The 21,056-nt window shown below is 38.6% G+C and overlaps 1 protein-coding gene across 1 annotated transcript in view; it reads right to left on the bottom strand.

Annotated features, from left to right (window-relative positions):
• Positions 1-21,056, bottom strand: part of Mapmodulin (acidic leucine-rich nuclear phosphoprotein 32 mapmodulin) — a 157,267-nt gene that overhangs the window by 38,211 nt on the left and 98,000 nt on the right. The window contains exons 5-6 of the mRNA XM_067157066.2: positions 20,075-20,145; positions 19,907-19,992 (exon numbers count right to left, since the gene is read on the bottom strand). Of these exons, the coding sequence (XP_067013167.1) occupies positions 19,907-19,992; positions 20,075-20,145 (157 nt within the window). The remainder of the gene's footprint in view (positions 1-19,906; positions 19,993-20,074; positions 20,146-21,056) is intronic.

Genomic DNA, 21,056 nt, shown 5'->3' with positions numbered 1-21,056 from the left:
ACGATTTTACCGCCAGTGCAACATCGTAAAGAAGACGACAATAGAGTTATAATATACGCACCTTTCACATGTTAACGCCCCTTTGGATTGAAGATAGATTACAGGTACTGCAGGGGTAAAATCCTTCGGGAAAAAGCACTGTAATCTTATTTCGGTGAGTAATGTTACGAATATTATTTACTATTACATTGCATTAATATTCTTTTATTACTGCTTTTACTGTGGAAGCGTTATATTTTCAGGAGACAGTAATACAGAACATAGTGTCGATTGTTCCAAAGTACAGAATGTAAAACAAGACGGACAAGGGAATACTAGCAAAAAAGGTGCAGGTAATATTTGCATAAAAGTGTTCTCGGTTATCTCCTTCAGCTGTAATCTTTATGTTAAAGTGCACCTAACTTGGATATATTCAATTACCATCGAATTGCTTCTGTGTGTTTCAGGATTCACTGAAGAAATCTATGATGCAGAACTAAGGAAAGAGTTGGACGAGTTCTTAAAATTCAATCCCTTACAGCCGTCTGTTATCCGGTAAACTTGTATAGTGGCACTTGCAACAGTGCGTGACATTTACAAGATCAACTTCAAACCGAAGAAACTGTTACAATTATTGAAGTGCTTAACTCTGTTTCTAATACGGAGTTATTGGAAACCCCTGTTGCTATAGCTTCTACAGAAAATATTATTTGTGATCGATCTACTGACGAATCTCAACAGGAAAGTGACAAATTACCTGTGAATTCTGTTGGTTCTGTTAATGAAACTAGTCCAAATAATGCATCTGTTAGTGCTGATGGAGTGGAACCAATCAAATGAAAGAGGTCAGGAAAGAATGGGTTTGTCAGGGAAAACCAAAAGAAGAGGGAAATGGGATTGCCATATGAAGGTCTTTCAAGAGGCAATGCTGGAAAGTGGAAATATCAAACTGTTCGTCAAGAAAGGAAGATGTTGCCTAGGTGTATGTTCACTTTAAGCGAAAAGAAATCGGTAATCAGGTGCAAAGAGTTGACTGATCTGGAACGGGAAGAAATATTTCAACAATTTTGGAAAGTAAGTTGGACAGAGAAGAAAATGTACGTAAAAATGTTGGTAGACGTTTCACACACTAAGGATATTAAAAACCGCCATGGTGATTCTTCGAAGAAACAGACCAGTGACTTATCATTTGGAAAAGAACTGTGTTTGTATTAGGGTATGTATGCAAATGTTTCTTAATACCTTAGGCACGAAAGAATAGTCAGTTTTGAACTGGGTCAAAAATGGTAAACTCCATGAAACTACAACAAATGAAGAGAAATCACTGAGCAAGACGCAACAGAAACACAAGGAGAGTCGAGAACACATTCACAGTTAGGATGTTGCTCAAAGTTCAGTCTCATTACTGCAGAAAATCTACTGCCAGGCTGTATTTGAAACTAGTCTGGACATCAAAAGCTAACCTATTCCGGGAATACCAAAATTATTGTGGTGAAAATCATTTAGAAACCATGAGATTCAAAGTATTTGATGACATTGACAAAATTAAATATTTTAGCCAAATTAATGGTGGGCACCTATAAATGGACAAATGGGTCATCATTTGAGGTCATGGAATGTTTTTTGTCCCTCCTGTAAAATTTTATAATTCTGACTTGTGAAGTTTTTAAATAAAGGCGACGAACGGCTTATAGAGACGCCGATGAGCTGGAAATTTGTCCTGCAGGAGTTCTCTTAGGTGCCAATAAATCTACAGTAATGAGGCAGGCGTATTTGAGCACCTTTAAATACCATCAGGTTAGAGCCAGGATCAAACCTGCCAACCAGAACACAGCGTTCTACCATCTGAGCTACTCAGCCCAACTACAGCTTAGAAATACATAACTAATGCAGGAAGCAACTGAAGCTGGAAATTATCTCTAGACATTGAACAATTATTAACATCTACAGAACAACACCTAGCTTTTCCATTATGCAAGGTCAGGTACACAATATGATTCAGGATAAATGATTTTAGGCTGCTAAGAAAAATACTGATGTTCTTTAGTAGTCCCTGTAAGTTTTGTTTAAAAGATGGATTCTACTATTGTACTGGAGCCCTTCTCAACCACCCTTCTCTTGAAAAAAAGTGTGGATGGAACAAAACATGTACCAGAGGGGGGTTAAAGATACCAGACCTCAAAGGTTATGCTTACTTAAATCATCTTTTCCAGTAACTGATGCCTAGGAAGCTTTATTTCATTAAGTAGCACATTGCAGTCTCAAAGTATTTGGAACACCTATTACAATTACTGGAAGTCGCTGAACAGAATCCTGGTGCAAACGGTATGTATGTTATCAAGCAGTCAGTCGAGAAAGACAGCTGCACAAGCCTAAAGATATTAGCAGCAGGTTTGCAAATCTGTCACAATCTACATACAGCAAGGTCAGCCAATTTTGTGGTCGGACATCAGATTAATGCTGAAGGTTTGTTGAGCAGTGTATCACAGTAGGTTTGATAAATGTGCATAACATCAGTGATTCATGAACAGAACAGTTTGAAAAGAAAAACACAAGATTCATGGAAATATCCATCCCTGTCTTCATTTCCCATTTCCAGTCTTCTGGGTCAGGTTATGTATGAATCATCCCTTTTTTCAATATTACTTCTCTTTTCTGTACTCTCCTTCACCATATCAATCCACCTCTTTTTGGGCCTTTCACATTGTCTGCTTATTATTTTCTCTACAATTGCTTTCGAACTCTATAATCAGCTACATTCCTAATATTTTCATGTCTTCCCAATTTATCTTGCTGTTTGAATTCTGTTTTCATTACATTTTGTTGTTGCCCATGTGCCTACTGCATGTCAAAATGCATGTGTAATACACCGAGTAAAAAATGTTCTTGCATTTCTCTGGAACTTCCTGGTTCCACACTATTCTTCTTCCACACTGGTAAAACACGCTGGCTTGCTGGATTCTCCTTCCAATTTCTTTGTTTATTTTTCTACCTTCTGCGAGTATACTTCCCAAATATCTGAAGCTTTTCACAACCTCTAAAAGGTATTCCATTTACTTCAATATTCCCCTCTTCCCTTTCTATTACCTCTCGTCATCAATACTGCCTTACTCTTCTCTGCACACATTTTCATTACAGATTCCTCTAGCTCTTGATTCCATACAGTAACTTGTTCTTGTACTTTATTTCTTCATCTTCTCCCCCATATTACTATGTCATCTGTAATGAGTAAGGCCTTTGCCTCTATACTTCTGCTCTGCTTATCTTTTATTTTCTCTATCTATGCTTCCTATACGAAACTTTTCCAAGAAAAAATGAATGGAAGAAAACTCTGCATCTTCAATTTTGTCTAACCTAGCAATTTGAGCATGCTTTAACACATCATCCTTGGGTGGAAACTTGTTGATGATGTAGCCACAGGCAGTACAAAAGTAGTTTCTCACTGATGAAAAAAAGATAGATTTATCTGTATCCTGAAGAAAATTTACTATGTTCAAAGCCTGAATGTCAACATCACTTCTTTGATTTTGAATCAAGTTGTACTCAACTTGAAGCAATGAGGAGCTTTTGACAATTTTGGGCTTAAAGTTGGTGAACAACTGCTTTAGCAAATCTATTAGAAATACTAATAAAAAGTGAACTCGTGGGGATGATGTCTGAAGGGGTACATTGAATTTGTCAAATACAAGAATAGTCACATGAATTAAAGTGCAAAAGGACTGGTTCAAGTTTGAGGATAGGAACAAACAATTTATCCTTACGTGTTGTAGCAGGATGGGTTTGTCACATTTGGAAACAGAATTCTCTTCTTCAGATACTCTTTGGATCCACTCTGTTCACTCTAGGTATTCTGAAAGATGTCAAGCTAGTGGAAATGTTTTGGGTACCTAATATTACTTCCTTCTTGAAGAAATAAATAAGCTGATCTCACTCGTCCAGTAGTTTATCCAAACATCTGCCTGAAGATAACCACGTAATACATACTGTACATACTTCAGAATTTTCTTTGCTTCTTTATTGTGCAAGTTGCAAAATTCCTGAAGGCGTTCTTTCATTTTGACACTCTTCTGTAACAAAATATCAACAAGGATCTCATCCACTTGAAGTGATAATCTTCCAGCACCTTTTTCAGCTGCTCGATTAATGAGGTGGCAAATGAAACCTATGACAGCAATACCTGGTTGAAATACCTTCAGAACTCCTGAAACCCCACTTTTGTGTATTATCATAAGAGGAGCATTGTCTCAACAGAAAGCCGCACAGTTTTCAATTGGAATGTTACGAGAATTCAGCTGTGAAAACATCAGGTAACCTATGTTCCGCCCTGTTGAGACCCCGTGTAATGCTGGTATGGCAGTGCTCAATACTTTTTCCTGCGGAATATCGTAGAACGTAACAATAGGATACAACTTGGCATTCATATCACTGCTTCCACCCGTTGCCAAAGAAAAGGGTCCATTCTAAAGGCACTTAACTTCAGATGATGCATTTTTTGGCATTTTATTTACAATGCATGCCGTTTTTGTGCGAACATAGCTGCATTTCTTTGCAACTTCTGATGTGGGAAACATCTTAAATAGAGCACCAGTATGATCAGAAGCACATAAGGGCGCATTGTGTTCCAGCAAAAAGGAAGTAAACAGACACTCGGCCCTAATTACATCACTGTCAAAATTTCCAGACTTGGTAAAAAAAAAAGTGTTGATTTTCTTGTTATCTTCCTTCGATTTAAAGTAACGTGTTTACTGCACTTCACACGATTATTTAAACTGTCTCTTCAACAATGTGCAGTATTAATATCACATCCACATACCGTGCAAAAGGCAAATTTTTCTCCCGTTCTTAATTTTAGTATGCACGGAAAATCAATACGATTCTTTAAATGTCTGCAAGTACTGTTCTTGTTGGATTTATTTATGATAATCTACAATAGGAATATAGCGTATGAAAATGTCCCGAGAACAAATGTCTTTATATCTGCTGAAACATCGGAAGGAACCTGGACCACTAAACGCCACATAAAATTATAACAAACATTCAAGGCAGTCAAACACTTCAATTCGACATCAAAACACACATCGGCTTTGCAAATAGCATTATACACAGTCCCTGGAACGAGTGTAATAACTCCCAACGAATACAGGAAACTGCAGAGCATGAAGTTATAACACAAAAATTCTAACACTTCACTAAAAATATGTCATAACCTTAAAAGACCAAAACATTCAAGGAATGGCAACTTTATGAACAAAGAACAACTCTCACGTGGTCAAATATATAGGTTAAATCACAAGCAAACTGAGCAGAACAAAGAATTTGCAGAGCAGAACCTGTCGACGCTTAAGATTTACGGGCAAGAACTGCAATCCCGGCTTTAAATTAAATTACAATAAAGACACACATCACACCGTTAAAAACACCGATCATATCAAAGAATGAGTTATCTACTATCGTGGACTTTCCTTCGACCAAGACAGACTATAAGGTACACTGTAGCCGGTCTTGCTTCGACCCAAGCAAACAATAGATTCTATGGAAGTGGAGTGATTATCAAATATCAGCGCTTCAAATTTTTGTCCGCGAAGTCGTAAAATGACACCATCCATCCGTAAAATGCTGCAATTTCCATAAATTTTATGGATAAACTGTAAAAGTTGGAAGGTATGGAGCAATAACAAAAAGAAAAGGAAATAATTTTGGTACTTGACCAAGTGATGCACACACCATCTAAATCATCACATGTACAGTAGTGCCACAGATGCTTAGGTCTGTTATCAGTAGTGCCCGGATAATTTAAAAATGCATATGCACATATGCAAATGCATATTTTGAACGTTAGTGCATATATAGATATATTTTTCTCTTATGTGTGATCGATTATCTAAAATTTCTGAACTAAATGAAAATCTAATGAACTCTACATGTTGTACATCTCTTGGCAACACGAGAAGCCTTCCCTGATGAAGGAAAATAATTTCAGTGTCGCAATACAAGCAGGTTTACGGGTAATGATCCTTTTCACAACAGCTATTTCCTTCTTTCTGACAATCCTTCTTCCTTACAGTAGCCTCCCAAGGTTTGCTTAACCCGCGAGTGGTCGCTATATGAGATTTTCTCTCATTTTTTATTGTGATATTACTTCACAGTGTTGAAAGGGAAATGACTGTTCCCTCTTCTAGCTGGGTTTATAACTGTCGTGAGTAGAGCGATTCACATTTGAAGGGTAAGCACCCCCTCCCCTAGTCAGAACAAATGTTCCTATATGACCGTGCACACTGCTTGAGAGTTTCTCTCATTGCGCGCGACCAATGGAGTTGGAGTTATGTTGAAGTGGAGCGGAAAACTTACTCCTGTTGTACGCGTTAGTATTTGTATTATGAGCATTTCTTGTTTTTGAAAATGTTATTGTGTTCAAAAACCTTGCTTTTTACGTAAATATTACTAGATATAATGCATGTGCGAGATTTTATTTTTTTACAACTCCAGGAGGGAAGTTATTTTTATGTACATTGCATATGTTATTTTAAGTAGCAATTTGTGTCTTTAATAAACAGCTAATCATTTAATACTTATGTCCGGCTCCATGGCTAAATGGTTAGCGTACTGGCGTTTGGTCACAGGGGTCCCGGGTTCAATTCCCGGCAGGGTCGAGAATTTTAACCATAATTGGTTAATTTCACTAGCACGGGGGCTGAGTGTATGTGTCGTCTTCATCATCATTTCATCCTCATCACAATGCGCAGATCGCCTACGGGTGTCAAATCTAAAAACCTGCACCTGGCGAGCCGAAATTGTTCGCGGACACTCACGGCACTAAAAGCCGTACGCCATTTCATTTTCTTTATTTCATTTTTATCTAAAATATATAAGGTAGAACTTGCGTTCGATTTCAGTGGTAAATTTCAGCCTTACACCCCACGAAACTGAAAAATGTCATATTTATTTTAATGTGAGAGAAAGTCTCACGCGCCACCACTCGCGTTACATTTTGGCTAGCGACCACTCGCGGGTTAAACAAGTGCGTTCATCTGTTAATTTGCTCTTCGTCCATTGCAGTGTTTTTACTAAATTAAAATGTAAAAATGCCTAAAGATAAGAGCGCTAGGTCTTTTTAATTAAACTGTGGATAACAGGCAATAGTGACTATACATAGAGGGTGATGTAGTGTACTGCCAAGTGTGCGACAAAAGTGTAAAATGCGATTTAAAAAATTCAAACTGAACAGCATTCGAAAACAACTTCACATCTCAGATCAAAAGAACAGAATAAGAATATGCAACGCTACTTTTTACCGACGTGGAAACACAGCGTGAAGTTAGTACATTTTCCGCTGATATTTGTAAAACTTTAATATGAAGGTTGAATAATCCACATCTAAGCTGGTTTCTTGAAAAGTATTGTGTTAATCAAAGGATACCAGATGAATCTACCCTTAGGAAGAATTATTCACTTTCAATGCATGCTTCTGTCATGTTTTCGATATGATCAGATATAGGAGAGAGCTGTGTCTGGATATCGGTAGATAAAAGAACCGATTCATGTGGTCGATACATTGCGAACTTTGTAGTGGATAAATTACGTCCAGAAGAATCCGGCAAACCGTGTTTACTTTCGTGCAAAATGCTAGAAAAATCCTACCAGGCTACAAGATTTGTTAACGATTCCCTGCGACTTCTGTGGCCTAGTGAATCGGAGAGTGATTGTTACAAAGTGTGCCTTTTAGTCACAGATGCAGCTTTGCAAAGGATGAAAGCTGGTCAGTATCTTAGAGTATTTTTTCCAAATCGCATCTATGTCACGTGTTTGGCCCCTGGATGCCATCGTACAGCAGAAAAGACACGTACCCTCTTTCCACCTGTCAACAACGTATTTTCAAGTGGGAAAAAAAATCTATTCCTAAAAGCACCAGCTCGTGTACAGTTGTAAAAAACTCATCTGCCTCAGGTTTCTCTTCCGCCGGAACCTTTTCTCACAAGATGGGGAACTTGGTTATCCTCAGTATCGTTCTACCAGGAAAACTTTCATCAAGTGAAAGTGTAGTTAAAAGTATTGATAATAGTTATGCTGCGTGTGTTCATGAAGTAAAGTGCGCATTTGAATCTGAAACTGTATATAAATATATGTTTCGTCCATGTGCATAATTCGTCACTTGAAGGCCTAGAAATTCGCGGTGCACTCCTACACGAATTCCTTCAGTTAATTCAAAACACCTGTTAGTTCTTTAAATGGTGTCCGTGGTGAAACTGTAGAAAAAGTTAAAAGGAAACTCAGTGTGGTGTTGAACTCAAACACAGGACTGAAGAAGATTCAATCCATAAGCAACTACATAAGTGGAATCAGGCAGTCATTGCCAGAAGAATATTCCGAGCAGTCGTTGCCAGTGTACAAGTATTGCCCAGTTACGTCCATTGATGTAGAACAATCATTATCAGCGTACAAATTAATTCTGTCCGACAACAAAAAGTCATTTATCCCTGAAAACATTCAAAAAACTGTAGATAACATACTGCCTTGCATCATTTGCAAGGAATGAAACATGTTTATCAATTTAACACTGAGTTGAAATTAAACAATGCGTTTGGTAAGTGGCTGGCCCCGTGGTGTAGGGGAAGCGTTTCTGCCTCTCGCCTAGAGTCACCGGGTTCGATTCCCGGCCAGGTCAGGGATTTTTCTCTTGACCTGAGGGCTGGTTCGAGGTCCACTCAGCCTATGCAATTAGAATTGAGGAGCTATCTGACGGTGAGATGGCGGCCTCAGTCACAAAAACCCAGAATATCGACCGAGAGGATGCGTCGTGCTGATCACAAGGCCCCTCGTAATCTGCAGGCCTTTGGGCTAAGTAGCGGTCACTGGGTAGGCCAAAGCACTTTCAAGGGCGTAAGTGCCGTTGGGGGGGAGGGGTTTTGGTAAGCATTTTGTTTTATTTTTAGTGCATATATGCATGCATATTTTTGGAGTTTTTAGTGCATAGGAATCTGGGCCCTACTTATCAGGAATGAACTCTTTAAGACCTTGAACAGGCCTCTCTGGAGGCCACGGGCCATTATGATAATCATTATATTGAGTAGGGAAGAAGAATAATTCAGATACAAAAGAAAACAATTGAATACAAGGCTTGGATGAACTGCAACTACAAACCACATACCAGATTAAATCCAAGATGAGGCAGTTGAAGAAAATTAGGAACTGTGCAGCCGAGAAGAGAGAATTTCAACTGAGCACATTTGGAAACTCAAGTAGATTGGACTGATAATGATGAAGTAAGAAACGTAGTTCTTGTTCAATTTCCCATGGGCAAAATTCAACAATTTTATGTTAAGAAAATTACTGAAACGAGAGACTGCCGGGCTGAGTAGCTTGGACGGTTAAGTGCTCACCTATTGACACCAACATGGCAGGTTTGATCCTAGCTCAATCTGGTGGTATTAGAAGGGGCTCAAATACATCAGCCTAGTGTCTGTAGATTTACTGGCACGTAAAAGAACTCATGTGGGACTAAATTCAGACACCTCAGCGTCTAAAAAAAAAGTAGTTAGTGGGATGTAAAGTTATCATTATTTATTGAAACTAGAGCGTGCTTAGTAGAGAAGTTTTTAAAGAAGAAATCTTTAAGGAAAGTGTTCATTTTCCTTAGGCAGTGTCTATGAATGTGAAGTCCAGAAAGACTGTATCGTAAGAAAACAGGAACTTTGCTAGCCAGTCAAACATGGATGACAAGCATTTAAGAACTTGACTTACACCCCAGACATTTTCTAATTTAGAAACCAGTGCATTTTGATGATAGTCAAAGTCCTTTCTCTTTTTTTCACTCCATATATTGGAATTCAACAGAGCATGATTTTGATGTCTTATTAAATTTAATATATACCATTACAATAGTTACATGAGACATGTGGCAGGGAAACGGACAGTGGGAAGACCAAGAACCCACCGGATGCACATCGTAAAAATGGACATTGCAGATCAGGGAAGGACAATGGAGGACGTCCTTAACAACAGAATGTATCTCAAGATGGAACGGAAGAGGCTCACCAACAGAACCCGGGAAAACTGGAACTGTAAAATGATAATAGTTATGCAATACAGCCTAATATGTATTTTCTAATATCATTCAATACCTGTAGGTTTTGGAAAAATAAAATTGTTGTTTCTTTGGGGAAAATGTGAATTGTTTGGAAATATTCTGTAAACTTCGATCACTATACTCCTGCTCCACTATGAATTGTTTTAATTTACCTGCCGATTGTTGACTGTGCCCTGTAGGTTTTTTAAAACATTCACGGTGACCGAAACGTAATTCGTCAGAGAAGAACGTTTCCGCTTCAAAGCGGGTAAAGGCCATACTGCAGCTCCCATTACACACAAATTAGGGTATAGTTCCATCCGCTCGACCAGCGCAATGAGATCACGCATCAATTCATCTGTGTTTCGTATTTCAGAAACGTTCACCACAGTTAGTGTACGGCAGCTCCGATGACGTCGCACAAATAGAGGAACTCGCATTGCAAGCACGCATCAGTCATGCAATATATCAGTGTTTTGAGGTCAAGACTTTCCACCAGCGTAACTGTTAGCACAATTAGCTGCCGTTCCTGAGGACGGGGAGCAGGGTTCGATTCCAGGTCTTGCCAGAGATTTAACCCAATCGCATCATTTGATGACCCTAGCTCATCAGTTATTCGTGGCATATAAATCAAATGACGAGCTCTGCTCGCGACAATGCACAGCTGTACATCAATCCATGTAGATCAGTCACTAACCGACAGACACCACTTGTATGCATTCTGAGCTGAAGTTTACACATGTGGCGTCGGTTTTTTCCCTTTCACTGGGTTCTCACACACTTCCGGAACATGAGATAAGAGAATCTTTTTCCATATAAATTCGCTCTTGTCAGTTGCTATCATGGCGTCAAGCAGATGTGCTGGTGTTGATGAAGGAATATGAAAGCTAATAGTGTTTTAATTTTAATTTGAATTTATTGATAATGATGATATACATGCCACTGAGGCTGAAAAGCCCCTTTATGTAGCGTCTACTTATAACACAATACAAGTTTATGAATATACTAACTACATTTTAGAATATTAAAATATCAAATTAAACATTAAACTAAAAATTAAACTTAAAATTAAAATACAGATACCAATTCCAATAAAGTTAAAACATAAATCATATAAGAAGTAGAAAAGCATATCATTCGATTTTTTAATATTTTAGGCTACAAGAATCTCAGGAATATAAAAAACACAAACAATTTTCTTAGAAATATACATATTTCTTATTATTGGACACAAGAATACCCGATCTCAGCCCCTTGCGTACTCCTCCAGGAAGATAGATGTTAAGGACTGTTTTAGTTGGGTGCAGTTCCTGTCATTTGCGAAACGGTGAAGGTTAAAGACATTGAAGATACGGGATGCAGTGCAAACAAAAGATTTGTTAAATTTAGTGGTACGATGAAGGGGAATTTGAAGGGTAGTTTTTGTAAACCTATTATCTCTGTTATGTACTGACTCCATAGATTTAAATGCATTATATAGGTAGGGTGGGGTCTTCAGTTTGAGAATTTTGTGCGTAGCAACGGCTACTGAGATTTCCCGTCGTTCATGGAGTTTCAACCATTGCAGCTGAATGTAATAGGGTGTTATGTGTTCATCACGCCTGGCATTTGTCACGTAACGAACACATGCGTTTTGCACCCTCTGTAGTTGTATGTTCAAAGTTTCGGATAAGTCGTTGTATACGACTGATCCATAGTCAATTATGGGGAATATAAGACTTTGAACAAGTAGTTTCCGCATAAAAGGTGGTGTACATGACACATTACGTTTCAAAATATGCATGGATGACACAACTTTTCTGATCACATTTGACGTATGATCAGACCAGGATAGGGTTCTGTCGAAAATGAGTCCTAGATTGTTAACGGTGTCACTATAATGGATATCTGAATCTAGAATTTTTATTGGTGGGAGGGATTTGAGGTCAACAGTTTTCAGGAGTTTTGAGTAACCTATGCAAATAAGCTGGGTCTTAGCCACATTTAATTGGAGATTATGATTTGCGCTCCATTCGATCAATCGAGAGATATCATGGTTGAAATGCATTATACAAGAAGGTGTGTTAGTGGGACTGAAGTGGAAGTAAGCTTGTAAGTCATCAGCATACATATGGAAAGTACTACTTTTAAAGACTTCAGAAATGTCATTAATATAAATAGAAAAGCATAAAGGACCGAGGACTGATCCTTGTGGTACGCCACAGTTTACTGATTCCCAGATAGAGGATCGTCCGTCAACAAATGTAACTCTTTGTGATCTACTTGATAGATATGATTCAAACCAAGATAGAGCACTCTGCGAGAAACCAATTGACTTCAACTTTGCAAGAAACAACTCATGATTAACAGAGTCAAATGCCTTAGAGAAATCAAAGAGACATAAGATAGTAAGCTGTCTCTTATCGATGGCCGCGCGTATATCGTCCGTAACTCTCAGCAGAGCCGTAGTAGTACTATGGCCTTTCTTGAAGCCAGATTGGTAGGGATTTAGGATGTGATATTTAGACATATATTCACATATCTACTCATGAACAATTCTTTCTAATGCCTTACTAAGTGCACAGAGGATATTGATAGGCCTAAAATCACTACAGACTGTTGGGATTTTCTTTTTGGGCACAGGACGTACATTGGCACGCTTCCATTCTGAGGGATACACTCCATTCTGTAGAGAGAAGTTAAATAAACGCACAAGGGCAGGAAGAAATATGTCAATGCAATTAGAAATCATGGATATTGAGATATTATCTGGACCTTTAGCTTTAGTTCGAATTGATCCGACTGCTTTTTCTACTTGTGAAGGGTGTACGTACATGAAATAGAATTTCTCTCTGTTACTTGGAGTGACAGATCTATAACGTTTGGTAGTTTCTGATACTTTCGGAGAGTTGAAGTTAGAGACTGATGCCATATAATATTCACTTAATTCGGATGGAGTAACAGGCATCTGGCTATCTTGAGAGTGACTGGCTCCAATACCAAGTGATTTTGCAGCACGCCAAGAAGCTGAGGTGCTCTTACAGTTACGGAAGATGTTGTACGTATACTTCACTTTAGCGTTTCTAATGACTTGTTTTGTCTCATTACGCAAGACCCTGAATTGCTCGTAATCATCTGGAAGTTTTGTTTTAATAAATTTCTTCCTAGCTCTGTCCCGTTTACTTATCAATTCCTTAATACGCTTATTGAACCATGGTGTTGACTGGTATTTTACGAGAATTCTTTTTGGGGGCGCATGCTTGTCATAAAGAAAAAGTTCAAAGCTGTTGAAGAGAGAGACTTTTTGATCTATGTCATTAGACTGGAAAAACACATTCCAGGGTAGTAATTCAGCGTCAGCACGAAACTTGTTTACGTCAAATTTACTGAAGTCTCGAACAAGAATTGTTTTCGGAATCTGTTTTGGCGTGGATAAATTGAATACAGCATATAGCAAATCATGACCAGAAAAACCGGCAGCTGGTTCCTGTCCGTATTCTACTACCAACTCATTGCAGTTGGATGAGATTATGTCAAGAGTGCTATCGGAAGTGGCAGTATGAAAGGTTGGATTGAATGGAAGGCAGTCGAGGTTACAAGCGTTGAGCACATCGCGTATGTTATTGCTTTCAAACGTCCCAGTGCCGAAACGAGCATTAACATCTCCCACAACGAATACATATTTATAATTCATAACATGAGAATACATATCGTTCAAGAATGTATTCATGAACCCTACTTTTGGTGGACGATATATACAAGCGAAAAGAATTTTAGTGTCTGAAAGGGCTATATCAAGGATTATGTACTCAGGTTTCTTATTGTACTCTCCAGGAGATTTGCTAAGTAGGGTACACTGCATTTTATGCTGTTCTTCAAGTAAACTGCAACACCACCAGCGGCTCTGTTTATTCTGTCATTACGGAAAATATTATACCCATCGAGACAGACGGCAGAATCTGGTACTAAAGGTTTGAGAAATGTTTCACTTACTGCAATAATATCAAACGAACTCTTGCCAAAAATGTGCCGGAACTCAGATATATGGGAGGAGTCAACAAGAGACTGAGAATTGATATGAATGACCTTAAGATTTCTTGTGTTTCTCACACTAACACCGTGTAGTAAGTCAGATAAGACACACTCATTACTTGTCACGAGTACAATATAGTAAAAAAGGTTAAACACAATAGATAAATAACAGATCGTTCAAGAGGTATGATGTTGTTAGTAGCCTATATCAATATAAGAATAATTTAAGAATTTGGAAATTATGTGATGAAGTGAAATAAAAAAGTGTAGAAAATGTGTATAAAATCAATCGCGTTAGCAATTATTTCTAAATGTAAAAGAAATTATAACTAATATACTACACTAAATAGAATGCTTGCGAAAGAGAAACTTTTGAATTGTTAGCCTCACCAGAATTATCTTTACTTCTCGTCCAAGGTAATTCCAGTAATCAAGTGATGCACAGGAATACGAATTATCGCGCCGCATCATTTCAGTGGAGCTGGGTAGCGTTTCTTCAGTTCCTCGAGGTCCCGTTCTGTCTTCACTCGATGTTTCACATCACCAACGCGCATCATTATGACACCATCCATAGTCCACACTGAATTTAGTCCGAAATGGCTTACAGCACGTTTGAGAATGTCAGTACGGGTCTTAGTTAGGTCCTCCCGTATGGTTATACCACTATTCTTTAACAGCCTCTTTGATTTGAAGACTGCATTTCGGTAGGCGTATGAAACAAATTTCACAATGATGGGCCTGGTTTTGTTGTGACTTCTGGCACCAACTCTGTGCGAACGGTCGATCATCGCGGGATCAAGTGGAACATTGATCCGAGTGGCAATCTCCTGAATGCGCTTGTCCGTGTCTTCTCCTGAAGTTTCAGGTACTCCAAATATACGTAAACTGTTCCGACGTTGATAACTTTCCAGCTCATCTGTCCTATCGTCTAACTGCCGTTGAAGATCAGTTATTGCCTCGTCACGTTTGGTGAGTTCACATTTTAATTCTCTGATTACATCAGTATTAAAATCAATACTTTCTTTAAGTCTCTGTATGACCTTATCGGCTACTCTGTCTACAAGTTCGTCGAGGAGTGAACTGTTCTTAATGAGGTTATCCACCGTTAGTGACACCGTAGTATCTATAACCTCCCTGCTTACGCTGGTTTGCAAAGTGCCCGATCGGGTGCACTGATCATCGCAGGTCAAGATGTTGGCAGCGCTGTTCTGTGAATTTCGAGGACGGTTGATGCTCTTCACTTGTTCTCGCATAGTTTCAGTAGTTGCCACATGAGAGCGTGGGCTGTCACTGTTTATGTCCTTGCCTTTAGAGAGTGGGGTGGCACTACTGCTCGCGGGCTGGGCGATACGGGCTTTAGCCTTCACTTGTTTACGTGAGTTACCCATTGTAATTCAAAAAACTTTTACAAATTACTTACAAATCATGATACCTTCTTCCAAGTGAAGTACTTCTGCACATGCACAAGTTAAAGCACCACTGAATGCGCACTTGATATATACTTAACACCGTCTTATAACACCTTCACAAAGATAAATACTGGAGAGGCTCACACTCGCGTCTATACCACCATGTGGAGAGAGAGTGATATTGAAGGCAGTGATGTTTGTGACAACGAAATATACCCTGAAGTCCCTAGTTCGAGTACTAGTGATGCGTATAATAGTTCTGATGACACGGAAAATGATGCAAATAGCGACGGTGTGCCGAGTCTTTCGAAACGAGCTCGTATTTCGGCACAGACTAACTTGACTGAATGGAACTGGACAAAAAGTGACAATAAACCTGTTGTACGTAAGTTTAGTGAATACAGTGGGGTTAGTGAAAACTATCTGAACTCTCAGTTTTTTGTGAATACATGGACCCTTTGACAAAATATCTGTCGAGACAAATTCATATGAAGCAAAACAGTTGAGCAATCCTGCAAGAAAAAAGTTGAAAGACGATGACAAATGGTTTAAGACTACACCCGATGAAATTAGGGCATATTTTGCGTTAGTTATACTAATTTCACAAGTGCGAAAGTCAAGAATACAGCTATACTGGAGTAAAAACAGGTGTATAAACACTCCTATTTTTCTTGAAACCATCAGCAGGGGAAGATTTATTATAATTTCACGATTTTTACATTTTGTTGAGGATGAACAAGTCGATAGTAGTGACAAACTAAGAAAGATTAGGCCTATAATACAACATTTCTGCTCCAAATTTTCAGAATTATATTTACCTTCACAAGACATTGCTCTAGATGAAAGTCTAATGAAATTCAGAGGCTGCCTTTCATATGTCCAGTGTAATAGGTCTAAACGTTCTAGGTTTGGAATTAAAATTTACAAAATTTGTGAATCAAGTTCTGGCTACTGTCTGTCTTTCAAAATTTATGTAGGTGATGATGTAACGGATCCAAGTCTGCCAGCAAGTACAAACATTGTTCTCAACATGTGTGAACCCTTGTTAGGCCGAGGACATACATTGTTTTTAGATAACTGGTATTCTTCCCCAGATTTATTCAAAAGGCTACACGACAAGCAGATGAATGTAATCGGAACGGTTTGAACTGAAAAGATATGCCTCGCGATATCAGTAAGACGAAACTAAAACGTGGAGAGTATGAGACGTGGGCTGCCAACAGTATGTTGTGTGTGAAGTGGAAAGATAACAAGGATGTTTGCTTTCTCACCACTAAACACAAATCAGCCGACATGACAGGGACAGGCAAACTCAGACGAAAGAGAGGACAATCCCCGAGGGAAGAAGTGATAAAGCCCAGGTGTGGCCTTCAATACCAGAAAGGGATGGGTGGTGTTGACCTTCAGGATCAGGTTACAGCTCTGTTTCCCGTCATGCAACGCACAGTGAAAGGGTATAGGAAAATATTCTTTTACCTCCTAGATAAGTGCATTTTCAATTCCTTCACTGTGTATCACAAGATCGCTGCTAACAGAAAGACGAGCTACAGGGACTTCTGAACTAGCATTGCACAGCAGCTACCAGAGACTGTTCAGTTACTGGAGTACTCGGATCGAGGTCGACCTTCAGCAAGCACCACCCCAAGCAGATTACAAGCTAAAACATGGGCCCACTTTCCCATGCGTATTCCCCCTACAGAGAAGAAATCAAAAGTCACAAGAAGGTGTGTTGTGTGCTACAGCCAGGGTAAAAGCAGCAAAAGTTGCTGGCAGTGCAAAAAGTGTGGCGCAGCTCACTACTTATGTTTTGAGGTGTACCACACCCAGCAGACGTACTAAAATAGCGGCATTGGTAAGTTTATTACTTCGTTATCATGTATGCAAATTTTCAGAAAGAAATATTTACTGGTTGGTTTTGAATGATTTTCTAAATAATAGTGCGACGACGACGGCCATAGAGCGGTATTTAAATGTGAGGCGAATGGGTTAGGAATGGCAAGAAGGCTGGTATGCAGTAATACCTTACGTACAGCTGACCTCCACTGAGGCATGCCTAAAAAGAGCTGCACCACCTCGGAATGAGGACAAGAGTATACTAAAGAAATATTTACGGCCGTTTCTATTAATATAGTAGGCGAGATCATAAACAAATATTTAATATATCGTAACACAGGTCAATATCGGTATTTTTTCGAGAAATAGGTTTAAGACGTATTAGAAACAACTCAATCATAACTAATGCTTTTACTCGTAAACGGACCTAACAACAAAAACAATAATAAATGTACCGGGAGGTACACCCCAACGCTGCGCATTTAAATTCTGCGCCTAAATGAACTCCTCTATTGGTAAAACAGTGAAACTGAAACTACAACTTAGAAGATGTCACCACTAAAATATTATGTAATTCTGTTATTATGTAGTTACCTAACCTGAGTGAATTTCTCCTCGTTTTGTTTGCCATTCATCAAGAAATTTGGACATTTTTCCACAGATGACGCTACAAAAAACTATGATCATGCACCCTGGTGCGAAGTGAAAGAACTTATGATTTCAAGAAGTTTGGTATTCATAAGTTTTTTTTACTGCTTGATGTTCATTTATTTTTGGGTTGGCAATATCTTATTTTCCTTTCCGCCAGTTTTGAATCTAGCCAATCCCTAATTTCTGTAATTAATTTTCTACCAATCACTGGCTTCTTGTTCGATCCTGAAGTGTAACTTTGAATTGGACCAATTAAAGTGAGAGGGTGTGGTTGGTTCATTCCTGAATGATCTCTAACCTTCCCCGAGGGTTTATAAACTGCGGCTTTTCACGTCTCTTGGCCAATTGATCGACATCTATCTGAGGGTGTGTGTTAAGCAGGAGGCCTTTTTGTCGGCAACTAGAACTGCTACAAGGTATGGCCACATAATTACATTTTTCCTTCTTGCTAACACCGCCGGTTAACCCGAGGGAACGGTCCAAATTGTTAACTATGCAACCTACTTTCCTAAAAATGTAACTTCTGCCGGCAAATGTAAAAACATTAAATCTTTAACAGTAAATCGGGTATAGAGAGTTAGGTACCCTCTCGAGCTCCCCTTCATCTTGGTTTGAGGCGACTACGTTTCATAACTGTTTTTCATTCTGTAACGTGGTAATGTAATTTCTATACGAGTCACCTCAGTAGTCTGGGAATAGCCCCTGTTTTATCGGCCTAGTGCCCCTCAAGTTTTAAGTGTTCATATCTAGGAGTGAAAGTATTCGCCTCCATTTTGTGTTCGGGCCATTTATTTAACTGTTGCTCTTTTTCCATGAAGGCCCAGTAGGTTGGGTATTAAATACCCCCGTATAATCATTTTCCAATTGTAAGTTGTGCCTTGAGAGGCCAGAAATTGTAAGTTGATGTAGCCTGGAGTAGGTTTGGAAAACTGAGAGCCGGTTTGCTCTTTTTCAAAGTTTTGTAAGATTAATGAATGCCTCTTGAAGACTAGATGTTGTAATTTTGGGAGCAAGTGCTCTTTGAATTAGGGGATTTCTGTCCTTGTGTAAACTTGTGCTCATTTTGTAAATTTGAGCTAGGAGCTCAGGAAAAGTAAAGCGAGGGCTTGAAGCCCAGGATGTGTGTGTTGGTAGGTTGTCCGACTAACAAACTGACGTATGTGTCAAATGCATGCAGTGCGTAATGTTCGCTGGCCCCATCTCTTAGTGAAGCCGGAAGAGACTTATGCATACACCTGGTAAGGTCTTTTGGTTTTTAAAAAATTAATATTGCATATTACAATAAATAAAACTGCATGTCCAAAACCTTATCCTTTTTCTCTCTACGGGGCCGAGTATGAAGTTAGATGAATCTTCGTAGCGACTTTTACGACCAGATGCCGTTCCTGTTGTCAAACTCATAAGAGTTAACGTGATAAACGAATGACATGACATGAGAGTAAATAAAACTGATTATATTTACAGTACCTATATGAAGGCCTAAAAGTCAAGTGTTAACCATTTATTGCTTTCATCAGTTTTAAAATTTGGGAATACCGCCTCCCAATGCAAACAGCCAGTACAGTAAGACACTGAATACAATACTAATTTTGTTAAAAGATAGTACAGAATGCATACATGTACGATTTATAGTTCTTTGTGCACAGAAGTCAATGCACAAAATGGGAAGCTACCACATACTGGGACCCAACCTCCTATGTTTTGTGGCCATAAAAGCGGTGAGATAAAAGGGTCTAATGCGCAACAAAATATGGTAAGTGGAAGAATAAATTAAAATTTGCAAAAATGCAAGACATATCCATCAATACGGTCCTAGCAATGAAACTTATTGCATACAAAGAGGTATTAAAGAGGTATTCTGCCGTGTCGAGAGAATCATGAAACCTTCACCATCCAATGTTCACTAAGCCAATAACGTTAAAAGCTGAAGAAAATAAAGAAAAGAAACCACTTTACAAACCTCCAAATGCTCTTTATAAACAGCATCTAAACCCAGGTCTTCCTCATCCAAATCGTCGTCATCTTCATCTAGGTCTTCTTCATCATCTACAACAGATTACAGATTGGTCAATTACTGATGGTATCTTTCTTCTTTAAGACATAAATGTGCTTTAAAATTATCACTCACCACTGTCATTCCCATTAACTTCATCCTCTTCAGCCTCACTATCCTCAGCCTCCCTGTCCTCCTTGTCAAACCTACAACAGAGAAGTCACCACACAGACACTGCATGAATAAACAGCAGTTTGCATTTAAAAAACAACGGAAAATAAGCATAAAGCAGAACCTAAAATCAAAAGAATCAGACAGGATGGTAAAACAATTATTTTGATCAAAGCTTAGCAATTTAACTTGATTTTACTTGATTCAAGAACTGGATAAAATCGTAAGGAAAGCAGCTCGTTTCGTTCTGGATGATTTCAGACAAAAAAAAGAGCGTACAAGTTTGGGCTGGTAAGACTTGGGAGAAAGGAGACAAGCTGCTAGACTAAGCGGTATGTTCCAAGCTGTCAGTGGTAAAGTAGCATGGAATGACAGACGAATGGTGGTGTTTATAAAAGTGGGAAAGATCACAATATGAAGATAAAAGTTGGAATTCAAGAGGACAAACTAGGGCAAATATTTGTTTATAGGAAGAGAAGTTAGGGATTAGAATAATTTACCAAGGGAGATGTTCAATAAATTTTGACATTCTTTGTGATTATTTAAGAAAAGGCTACATAAGACATCTGCCACCTGGGCAACTGCTCTAAATGCAGAACAATGGTGACTGATTGATGATTAACGATTAAACTACAAACATTCAACATTATATTGTCATTGATAGTTTTGCATTAAATAGCTGCACCCACTCCTACCCCATTTAATGTTTAACACTTGTGAATATGGATCATTATGAAGTAAATATCAAAGGACTACTTGCACTGTAAATTTAATTTAAAATCTTTACAGTCTGTTGAACACAAATATTCAATATAAATATTATACTAACAACATACCTGTAAAACAAAACATAACTAAACAAGCAATAAAAATATACTGTACACTATTAAACAAAGAAGGACATAAAAAATTAAGTTCCCAGAAGGAAACCATGATTTAACCCTTT

The sequence above is a fragment of the Anabrus simplex genome, chromosome 1, assembly GCF_040414725.1.
Source record: "Anabrus simplex isolate iqAnaSimp1 chromosome 1, ASM4041472v1, whole genome shotgun sequence".
Lineage (NCBI taxonomy): Eukaryota > Metazoa > Arthropoda > Insecta > Orthoptera > Tettigoniidae > Anabrus > Anabrus simplex.
Note: the sequence above shows the minus strand (reverse complement) of the source record. Positions and strands in the feature narration are given on the sequence as shown.